General features: G+C 46.0%; 1 protein-coding gene and 1 non-coding gene across 2 annotated transcripts; both read right to left on the reverse strand.

The window, feature by feature from the left end:
- Positions 1–5,495: 5,495 nt before the first annotated feature.
- RPLP2 (ribosomal protein lateral stalk subunit P2) lies at positions 5,496–10,163 on the reverse strand. Its single transcript, XM_054275740.1, has 5 exons — positions 10,077–10,163; positions 9,466–9,591; positions 7,712–7,760; positions 6,025–6,123; positions 5,496–5,613 (listed from the first exon to the last, which is right to left on the reverse strand). Exons 2-5 carry the CDS (start codon positions 9,586–9,588, stop codon positions 5,537–5,539), a joined length of 348 nt encoding a protein of 115 aa, XP_054131715.1. The 5' UTR covers positions 9,589–9,591; positions 10,077–10,163; the 3' UTR covers positions 5,496–5,536.
- On the reverse strand, positions 7,441–7,573 carry LOC128937140 (small nucleolar RNA SNORA52). Its single transcript, XR_008483036.1, has one exon. It is a non-coding gene; the product is annotated as a small nucleolar RNA SNORA52 (small nucleolar RNA).
- Positions 10,164–11,436: the final 1,273 nt, after the last annotated feature.

Below are 11,436 nucleotides of genomic sequence, written 5' to 3' on the forward strand. Positions count from 1 at the left end.
AAGAACTGGGAAAAAGGTAATCCTTGTCCCCCTTCAAAACTAATAAAACCATTGGAAGGGACACACAAGAATCATCGAGTCCAGCTCCTGGACCTGCACAGGACGTCCCCAAGAGTCACACCATGTGCCCAAGAGTATTGTCCAAACACTTCTTAAACTCTTGTTAAGGCTTGTGTTGTGACCACTTCCCTGGGGAACCTGTTCCAGTCCTCAACCACCCTCTGGGGGAAGAACCTTTCTCTAATATCCAACCTAAATCTGCCCTGACACAGTTTCAGGCCATTCCCTCCAGTCCTGTCACTGCTCACCAGAGAGAAGAGATCAGTGCCTGCCTCTTCCCTTCATGAGGAAGTTGTAAACTGTTGTACACAAATCACCAAAACACACACAGTTGCTTACCATTCCCAACCTTTCCTCAACATTTTTTTCTCCACATGCCTCTAAGATTAGAAAAATGCTTACATTTAGTCAGGGCAACTGTGATTTTCAGCAGTAGTTCTGCACATGGTCACCACAGAGCAGCACTGGGTGAGAGGCCAGTACTAGTAGATCATCAAAATAGATTTCAGAAGCTGTAAAGATCCCCTTGCCATAAACAATACAGACTACAGACATCCAAATCATTAGGTAAGTACGAATGTTTACAGGGACATCAAGAAGATAAGCATAGCAAGAAAAAGAGCTGCTCTACTCAAAGCTAGGAAGCAAGGTCAGCAGGAGGGAGGTTTGGGGGATACAAAACAAAAAGCATAAATTTTTAATTGAACCAACATAGGGCAAAAAGGACTTTCTACCAAGGTTTAAAAAACTACTTCATTAATCTTGGCATAAAGAAATTTGCATTCATTTTCTTATAACTGGTCAGAAGCTTCTCACTTGGATGGTGTTATATGTGTACTTAACAGCTCTTTCACCATTCAGGCTATTAGAGGTTATCCAAGTAGCCCCTCTTCCTGTTCCTTCCTCTCCAAACATCCTTTCAAATGATAGGAGGGAGGCTAATACCCTCCCTAAAGAGTGGCTATCCAGGTTGCAAGAACAGCTGTTTAATGCCTCAGTCTACTGCCTCACAGTCACGTGATGGAAGCAAAATTCAGCAGGTAACCCTTGCATAAGTCCAATATTTGAGTTCAAGTTAGACATCATACTCCAGTCTCTACAGACAGAGCACTTTTCCATTAAGTGTTTGCCCTTTGCTTTCATCAGACAGGCAGGAGTACAGCTTTTACTTTCTTTCATGTCCTTGCCCCCAAGCCCACCTCACCTAGCTGCCAGGAACTCCCCTTTATGCATATTAACATCCTGGAGTACATAAAGAATTAACCCTGCTTACCTTAATCCTCTCTCTACACCCACCCTTCTCTCCCTTCCTCTCATACCTCTAGTTGCTTTTGGAATTTCCTTCCTCCCTTGCATTTGGTGTGGTTACATAACCCTCGTCTCCACCTGGAGAGGTGAGCCCTGGCACACCTGAGCCATGACTCTCTTACAGACCCTTAACACCAAGGCCATTATGGAGCATCCACCCCATGCTTCTGATGACACAGAAAGGTATTTTCGTGTAGTCAACCCCAAAGGAAACATCGTGACTTGCCTTTTCCACAACAGGGATTGTTCTGCAGAAGAATTGGTCACTGGGCTGTGACTTGAGCAGAAGTCTGTGGCAAAACTGACCACTGAACCTTGTCTGCAGATACCTCCCAAACATCTGTAACCACAAGAACATCTTCATTCTGGAGCCAGTGCTGCTCCCTCTTTTTTCAGCATTTCACAAGCCTTAATGTTCCTAGTGTTTCTGGAAAATAGAAACAACAATGCTGCGACAATGCTGGAGTTAGTTTCACTTGATTTCCCAACAGCAATCTCATCCTGACTTGTTTACATCACTCTGCCTTGGCCCTCAAGGTTACTTATTTGAGGAGGTTAATGCTGCCCTGTTGAAACAGGTCGATGAAACGAACCATGTGAACACTAATCTCTTGTGGAGGGCTGCCTGGGTACTGGCACTAGCAAGCTGACAAACAACTGTGCTTTTCTCAAAAATTAATTAACCCCCAAAGCTAATCTCTTTCCCCCCAGTAAGAAAGTGCAATAGTTCTGCAATTGCTCACAATGCAGCAGTAAGCCAGATCAGTGAGATTTACAAGGCAGCTTTTCCTGTGTGTTAAACTCAACTGAAACTCTTCAAATCCACTCATGCCCCTGCAAGCTGAGATGCCACAGAGACAGCTTCACATGCAATCTCTCATTGTTGTGTTTGTTTTCTAGCTGAATGAACAGTGAGCTGTTAGTACCTTCAAGATAATAACATACAGGCAAACTATCTCTGCTTTTTCAGGAAGACTTTGTGTTTTTGCCAGCCATTGGGAATTCAAAGGAAGACCAAAGGCAGCCTGTTACAATGCTGAATCCAGAATGTTACTGTAGAATTGTTGTCCGTAGTCAGCAAGAAAAGCACACCAGTCATGAAGTTCAATGCAAGTGCTCTCAGCATCACTGGAAAGCCGGAGTTAAATGTCTTTTTCTTACCTGTGATGTTTGTGTACGTCAGGTCATCCCATGGCAGACTCTTGGCACTTGCTTCACAGGAGCATGTCCTGAGGCAGAGGAGCAGTCCTGCTCCTTTGGGACTGAATTTTTCTTCTAGAAAAGGTACTACAGCCATCTCTGCACCTACATGAGTCAAACCTCCTGAGTTCAGTAGGCCTGCCTGCATATAGCAGCTTGCAAAACTGGGCCTTGGTAGTAAGAGTGAAAGCAGTTGAGAGTGGCCCCAGGGAGTCATTGCTTATTGCTTTACAGTAGTGTCCAGGACATTCTCCCTCCTTTCCAAGTAGTGGAGATGCCTTGTCCCTCTCCCTGCCCCATGGTGTTTGTAAGGAATGACGTTCAGTGAGAGCTGATTTGCAACAGCACAGCATTTGTGTACCACTGAGGAAAGCCTGCATGTTTCAATGTAAAGCCTATGACTAAATCACTCTCCCCTGCTGTCAGTTTGGTAATGATCAGTTACTAGTGTAATCTCCAGGCACAAGACTATCCCTCCCTTCCTCTTCAATGCCCTTGAGCCCATCTTTTATGAAGAATTCAGGAAAAATCTTCTCTAGCTAAAATTGATTCTGTAAGGGGGAACAGACTAGGCCACAAGTCCAAGTATGAGCAGGCACTAGTCTCCTCTGAGAGAATCATGGAATGCAATGCACCCACCCCACCAGTACCCTTGCCTTTGATAAGTCTGAAAGGGCATTGCTGAGACTTGAAAATTCAGAACAGTGACTACAGAGCAGAAGCAGAGATCCCACCTCCTTCACAGCTGAAGCTCATTGAAATCAGAACAGAAGGAACTCCATGTAGAGCACCAAACAAGTGTGCAATAGACTTCCAGGCACATCACTGCTCATGTACAAAGCCATTAGGTGGCAACAATTTCATGAATAGGTAAGGAAGGGGGAAGTAAACTTAATAGGCTTGATTTTGTATTCAGAAACGTTCACTATGAAGAGGTTTTAGCAAATTCTGCAAAATGTCTGTGAAATCTTGGAGAAGAGCCGAGCCATGCCCTGTTCTTTTCAAGAAAAACTTACAAGGTGGTTATGCTACATTGACTCCTTGTGGCACTGTGATGAGAGATCGATTTTCAATGCTTTACCTGAGAGATGCCCCCGGAAGTTTCTTCTCAGAATAGTTTAGCAATGAGCCATTCTTTTGCTCAGAGCAGGCTGACAGCTTTGCACTTTTGCAAAAGAATTTAAAGGTTCTTAAGAGGACACCCACTGCAGGATCAGGCACATAGTTCAAGGTTTTATCTTCATGGGAAGAAGATAAAAACAGGGTGGAAAAATAAGTTAGTCTAGATGTAGTTATACTCCTCCCCTCATCACAGTAGCCAGCAACTGGCACCACAGGTTTGTTTCATCCCACAGCCTAGGCACAGCACACTCATTGAATAGCTCAGTGCCGTTCAAATAAATTCCTTTTGCATGGAAAAACCCTGAGTGGTGTGCCAGGGCAATCCCTTCCTGTGTAAACACTGCTGGTGCTCTTGAGGCAGCAAAGCAAGGCACTACTGGGGAGGGGGGAGGCACCTCTCACTAAATCCACATCCAAAATCCACTCTTTTTCAGCGACCTGAAATGGAGAAATCACCAATTAAAAAGCACCACAGCGCCCCTTGCTCCCAGGGCTGAACCACTGCCATTATGGGTCTGACAGAGAACCACGGTGAACAATGAATGGCTTCCATTACTACCAGATCACCAGGCTGGCACTTAAGAGACAAAGTAGATGAAAGGTATTGGCACTGTTACTGCTGCACATTTTTCTGGCACCAGGGAGAGAAGGGCAGCAAGGATTAGTTGCTTAAATCATGGCCATTTTGAGAATCTAACTTCCAACTGCTTTTTTGCTTTGCTGTGAAGTATGGGGTGTTTTCTCTCAATACACCAGATGAAATAGTTTTTCCTACTTGGATTTCACCCATCTCTACTCCCAGAAGTACTTTCCATGCTTTGTCCAATGACTCATATGAACACAGCTGTATCAGCAACTGCTTTTCCCCCAAAAACAACCACACTAGAAAAGCTTCTCAGTATACACACTGCAGGGATATCTTTTTGACTCTACTTGTGCAGACTTAATCACAGGAAGATCATCACACATGCAATATGTACTCTACCTACAATGACAGATAAAGACTTCCACAAGAAGCCATGTTAAGTTACCTGCCAAAACCATCTTCTAGCAGTACACTTCATAAATAAAGCAAAATTCACCTTCCTCTCAGGCTGGTAAGTTCTTGGCATGCCAGAGATGTTTCAGTTCTCCGAAAACACCATTCTCATGTCTCTTTGTTCAGATCAAGGTACAATTTATGTCCTAACAGCCCAGAACAGCCATTCAGCATGAAGGGCACCTCTGCATTGATCTGTGTCTTACGACAGCAGGATGCAGTTAGGATTTTTTCTGGTTACAGACTGTTAAGCATATGGATGTAAAAGGAAATCCTAGTCAACCATTTTATCGATGTTGTCCCTAGATCTTGGAAATCTGACAGTCATGAAATCGGTGCTTTTAAACATTTAAAAACCAAATTACTATAATTAGCTCTGAAATTATGTTACTGGCCTAATTCAGGCCTGCTGTTCATTCAGTTTCATTTTGGAATTGAATAAACAGATCCTGGAAAACAAAGTCCTTTCATTGCTGAATAGATGAGCCACTTCACTGAGTAACTGAGAGCAAAACAGAATGGAGGTGGCTAACATCAGGAAGATTCAGTTTCCACACAATGTTTGAGAAACAGCAGTGTCAAAACAAGCACCCAGGTTCACACAAGCTTTGCCATCTCCTCAGAACTCACAGAGCTGAGTCTTATAGTCTGCCAGAAAATTCACACACCTATTGCAGACAGAGATAAAAATCAAAGCTGTGTCAGAGCTATTGAAAGAACAGCTGAATCCAAGAGCACTTGCACGGTAATAATAAACACAGAAACATTTAAAACAAAGAATTTTAATAACTTCTCTATAACAAATAATTAATCAAAGAGGCCGAATCCCATGTCATCATCAGATTCTTCTGATTCCTCCTTCTTCTCCTCTTTCTTCTCCTCAGCTGAAGAAAAAAAAGACCAAGTGAATAGTCAGTATTCACACTGCACCACAGATTTCCAAGATACCAGATTCGGTGGTCTCAGCTCCCCTGCCTACTGGTATTGGAGCCTGCAGGGTTTATCTCATTCCCTTTCAGCAACCAAGTAACACTGAACGGATACAGACATTACTGTTGCAGAAATGTGCTTTACACTACCAAGTCTCTTTGATTTTTAGTTTTAAGCAACACCAATCCTAAGGCAGACAAAGAGCAAATGCTTCTGACTGTCCAAAGGAAAAGTAACTGTTCAGTTGACACTTCCATCACTGAACAGCTGAAGTGGAGAAGCCCTGAAACGTTGACTCAGCTGTTAAGCTGTTACCCGAGAGAAAAGGAGTTGCCCTGGAGCCACAGCTCTGCACTCTCACTCACCGGCAGCAGGGGCAGCAGCTGCGGCAGGAGCAGCAGAGCCCCCTCCAGCTGAGACTGCCACGGCTCCCCCAGCCGGCATGCTGGCAAGCTTTCCATTACCTGAACGGGACACAAGAGAAGGCATTTATTTACACGCTCATCCCAAGCACACAAGTTAGGGGAAATGGAAAAGTGCAGGAAAAAACTGATCCTGTCTCATGGATTGAACCTGTCACTAATCTGCTGAAAGGAGCAAGAGGCTGCATTCATGATAAATATAAACTGTTCTGTGAAAAACACTCAGGAGTTTCAAGATTCACAAAGGCTTACCCCAAGAACACTGGCAGCATATTACTAGTAAGTTTTCTTCTGTTCAAAAAGTCCCTGTCTTTCTTCCAAAAGCTGTCATAAAAATAGCAGCAAACACATCCAATTTCACACACCCACATTGTTCTCTGAATACAGCGCAGTAGCCCAGAAAGTGATAATGTACCTCAAAAGTAACACTGGCAGCACTGCTTTCTCCTGCTCCTTTTTTTCCCCTTTAAGGGTAAAGAGAACTCTGAGGGCATAACAAGATCACACTTACAGGAGAGAAAGGGAAAGACTGATTTATTTATGGCAAAGAGTACAGTATTTAAACAAATTCCTCAGCACCCTATGAACCATATATTGCATCTCCTTTGAGACTTCTGATTTCTGTTTGTATTTGGAAAGACAGCGAGTTCTCTGGCCTCTTGCCTTTCACATACCAAGGCTCCCTTGGCATTCAAAGGTCACATACACACTATGTTTGCCTGTATTCCAGTTTCTGGGAATCAGTTTCTAAATAATTCCCTGTTACTTCGAGATCTAATTAAACTAGCAAAGTAAACAAACATGTTTCATATGCATGTATGTTCTAAGAAACAATTTATTTAAAGTATTACAGAAAGAGACAGCGTAAGTGTGTTGTAACCGCAAGTATAATAGCTCTCTTAGGTCTTTCAACCCACATGGATAGAAATGTCCAGTGCCTGCTCCTGACAGCAAGGCCAGGCAAAGTGCTGGCTACCTTTAAACAAAAATATGCCTGCAAATTCCCTTGTGCCTATACACTTGCAACATAGTAAAAATTCATTATTTAGAAACCTTTGCACTACCTCAGCTCTGCTTTACTTCAGCCCTACGACCCAGTCAGTCATGTAAAAAGTTCCAGCCTCAGTAAGAGCACAAATTTCACTGAAATCAGCCCTCAGAGTTCTGTCTCAGGGAAAAGGAAATGCTGGACTCTGAGAGCTCTACAAGACATGTGCACTGGAGGCTTGTGCTCATGGCAGAGGGTGGAGCTGCACCCCAATGCCAACTGCCTGTTCCTCATGCTTCACTGGGACACACAAGTGGGTGAAACATAAAACATCTCCTAGAGACCCCGAAGGACAGCTCGGTCTCTTATCAACATGTCCAGAAAACTCCATCATGAGCAGACTTCCAGTAAGCTCATACATGCTTCAGTTCTCCAGTTTAATGTGGTCCACAAGCGAAACCCAGCAGGTACTGGCACTGACCTGCAGGGAATTAGAATGGACCTGATTCCACTCAATCCAGCTGTGATCCACACTGCTGAACAGACAAAGAGTCTGTGACTTGGCAGCAATTCCCTACTCTCAGGTCTAGGCTATCAAAGGAACAGAGGCAATTACCTGGCTCACTCAGAGACTCTACTTACCCTGGGCAATTACATCTTCAATATTTTTTCCATTCAGCTCACTAATAACCTGTAAGCAAAATTTACAATGTTAAGAGTTTCCAAACAGCATAAGAACAATTTACATTTAAACAAGTACTGATAAATCATCATATGCAGTGCCTCCATCCTGCTGCTTATCTAGCCCCAAAATTTCTTACTTTTAAGTACCAGGAACAGAACATTGACATGAAAACTTCAGCTAAGTCTTTAGTACTTTAGCATTTTCATGAAATCTGTTACTGAACTCATAACTAATCCAGTGAACTTGGAAAAAAGAGGATACAGAGATGTTGTGGAACCAATTAGGAAGCCCCACCAACAGTGTAAGTCACTGAGGGACTGTTTACATTTCTTGCTTAATGGCCCCTGGGAGGCTCTGAAGCACTGGGTTCTGGACCCAAAACCACAGGGTCCCATTCCTAGCCCTACCACATGTTAAAAGCCAAGCTATTGTATCCTTGCCCTGGAACACAGAGTTCCAACTTTAATTTTAGGACTATTGTTGTATAACCAGAGATGACAAAAGCAAAATACAAACCCCAAAACTACTAAAGCAAGCACTTAAAAATAATGCTCCAGAACTTACTGGTGAGTCCCAGCTACCACGAGTCAGGGGCCAAAGCTAAAGGACTTTAGCAAGAGCTTTTTAACAGGCACCTTCTGCTTACACAGAGCGTGGGATGTGTGAAATATGTGCCTGCATAACTGCCCCATCCAGGAGAAAGTGCTTCTAAGACTTCCCTACATTTACACAAGCTTAAAATGCAGACAATCCAAAAATTAATTATGACCAAAAAAGATTCCAGAACAGCTTTCTGAATATTGGAGGATCAAAGAAAGCAATTAATCCATTAAGGTATTAAACCTAAAGGAGCCAAAACCAAAAGACCTGGCATTTAAACAGGAGCACCATGAGTTCAAACCAACATTCCAAACCATAGTAAGGATGCTGTCAGCTCAGCCAACCCTCTGTCTTGTTGGGCCTATGGCAAAATACTGGGAAAATAGTTTCTTTTCATCTGTACTTCTCTGGAAACACTTCACATAGGAGTATGAGACAAGTGATAAGATCATTTTATTGGTTCTTGTTTTTTTTCTCCATTGTTAATTATTTCTAGGTCCACAATGCTGAAGATCTATTATTTCACAAGAAACATTCTAATTAAGATACTCTTTAGAAGTCGTTTTTTAACACAACCACGTTCATATTAATTTCCAAAATCTTCCTATATTTTATCCTCAAATACCTTAATCTCCACACTATGACTTGCATATGTTTCTTGGTGAGGAAACAAATGCTCCTTTGCAGCACACTAAATAAAAATGTATTACGGAGTATCAGGCCTTCAAAAGTGTTAGCTCTGGATCGATACTGACTGAAAATAAGAAGTGAACCTTCAGTGCAGACTATGCACCATGTCAGAACATTTTCAGTGCATCCTTATATGCAGCCACCATCTCAATGAGGATGATTAGCCTGAACTACCAGAAGTCAGCAACAACTGACAGAGACCTTTGCAGAGGTATTGAGTAAGAAAGCTAGACTTTCAACAAAAGTTGTAAAAACTTATGATTGGCCCAGCAGTGTTTAGAATTCACACTGGTAAGGATCACCAAATGTCTGAATAGCGTAAGAGTACATCAATAGGGAGGCAACGGGAACACTGAAGCCAAGGATAGAGCTCCAAAGTCTGGTGCTGGCTGGGGCATCTGGAATAAAGAGGCAACGCCACCTTGTTCATGCGTTCATCGTCCGTCTCGATGCCGACGCTGTCGAGGATCTTTTTCAAGTCCTTGGACGTGGGGGACTCGTTGCCCCCGAGCACGGCGAGCAGGTAAGCAGCGACGTAACGCATCCTGCAAGAGGAGAGGAGAGTTTCAGCCCAGCCGAGTTCCGCGGGCTCGGAGAGAGCCCATCCCTGCTCCTCCGAGCCACAATCCTGCGGCTCCGCTTCCAAAGGCGGGCCCGCGGCCGGCGGGGCCACGCTGCGCAGGCTGTGCCAGCACGGGGCCCTCCCGCGGGCGGCCCGCACACGCTCCCGCCCGCGCCGGCACCGCGCACCTCTCCCGACACGAAGCAGTAACGCGGCACTGCCGATCTGGCGTCCGCTTCAGTCCGTCCCGTGCCTCAGCCAGTCCCGTGCCTCCGCCAGCCCCGGCCCAGGCGCAGGCCGGGAGAGCACATGGCCGCCGTTCTCCCCTCCTGCCCTCCCACCCCCTCCCTCCAGCCCGAGTGATCTCGCCCGAGCCCCGCGGTCGTGGCGGGGCTGGCGCGCGCGGGCCGGACGGTACCACTGCCGCGGGGGGGGGGGGGGGGGGGCGCGCCGCGCGCTTACCTGGCGGCGGCGGCGGCGCGGGACAGCGGCCTGGGACGTGCGCGCGCGAGGGCAGAGCGGCGGCGAAAGGAAGAGGCGCGGCCTCGGCAACGCCTTCTTCCCGTCACCCCTCAACAACGAGCGCTGCCATTGGGCCGGAGCTGCGGGCAGCGCGCAGGCCAATGGCGAGCCGCGGGTGCGGCCGGCTCCAGCGCGGCCGGTGGCGCATGCGCAGAGAGCGAGGTGCTGCTGCTGGGCGTGCTGTGCGGCCTTGGGGTTTGCGCTGGGATGGTGGAGATTCCCCAAATCACGGGGTCACAGAGTGAAGGACATTGGAAAACACCTCTGCGATCATCGCGTCACACCTCTGACCTAATACGACTCTGTCAACTAGAACATGGCACTGAGTGCCGCATTCAGTCTTTCCTTGGACACCTGCAGGAACAGTGGCTGCACCTCCAGCCCCGCGCAGTCTGTTCCAATGCCTGAGCACTCTTTCTGTGGAGAAATCACTCCTGATGTTCAGTACTGTCCTCCATCTCTGGAATCCTGCCCTGCCCTGGCCTGGGAAGGTCAGCACAGTCCCCTCCATTTGTCCTGTGAGCTGGGTTCTGCCCCCAGGTGCACCTGAGGCAGATCCACACACAGAGCCCTCAAATAAATATTTGTTTATTTTGTATCAGTGCAGAGACGGGCAATGGGTGATGAATCCAGAAAGCCAGTGTGTGGCCTTGTTGCATTTCTTCATGGAAAGGGTGGTCAGGCATTAGACAAAGCTACCCGGGAGGTGGTGGAACCATTGTCCCTGGAGATTCTGGGAACAACAGGACATACCAGTTGGCTTTGCTCTAGTTGTCACAGTGGTGTTTGGTCGGTGGTGGAACTTGATGATCTTGGAGTGGCCAGCAGGATTAGGGAAGTGATCATCCCTTTGTACTTGGCACAAGTGAGGCCACACCTCAAGCCCTGTGTCCAGTTCTGAGCCCCTCACTTCAATTCAGACATTGAGGTGCTGGAGTGTGTCTGGAGAAGGGCAATGGAGCTGGGGGTGTTTTTAGGAGGCTCAGGGGTGACCTTAGCACTCTGTGCAATCGCCTGAAAGGAGGCTGTAGAAAGGCAGGGGTTGGCCTCTTCTCCCTGGCAATTAGTACAGGACAAGAGAACATAGCCTCAAACTGTGTCAGGGAAGGTTCAGCTTAAACATTCAGAAGAATTTCTTCACAGAAAGGGAGATTAGACATTGGAATGGACTGCCCAGGGCAAAGTGGAGTCACTCTCCCTAGAGGTGTTTAAGGAAAGACTGGATGTGGTAGGTACTTAGTGCCATGGTCTATTGGCCATGGGTTGGACTGAATGACCTTGGAGGTCTTTTCCAATCTGAATGAAATA

This window comes from Melozone crissalis, unplaced genomic scaffold (genome assembly GCF_028551555.1).
Source record: "Melozone crissalis strain CALT ecotype California unplaced genomic scaffold, PUWL_Pcris_2 ptg000018l_1, whole genome shotgun sequence".
NCBI classification, from domain to species: Eukaryota; Metazoa; Chordata; class Aves; order Passeriformes; family Passerellidae; genus Melozone; species Melozone crissalis.

Coding starts and splice junctions, on each gene's coding strand:
- RPLP2 (XM_054275740.1), bottom strand. CDS start 9,588: ATGCGTTACGTCGCTGCTTACCTGCTCGCCGTGCTCGGGGGCAACGAG. Junction 7,761..9,465: donor ACGATGAACGCATGAACAAG/GTGGCGTTGCCT, acceptor TTTTGCTTACAG/GTTATTAGTGAGCTGAATGG. Junction 6,124..7,711: donor TGAAGATGTAATTGCCCAGG/GTAAGTAGAGTC, acceptor TGTCCCGTTCAG/GTAATGGAAAGCTTGCCAGC.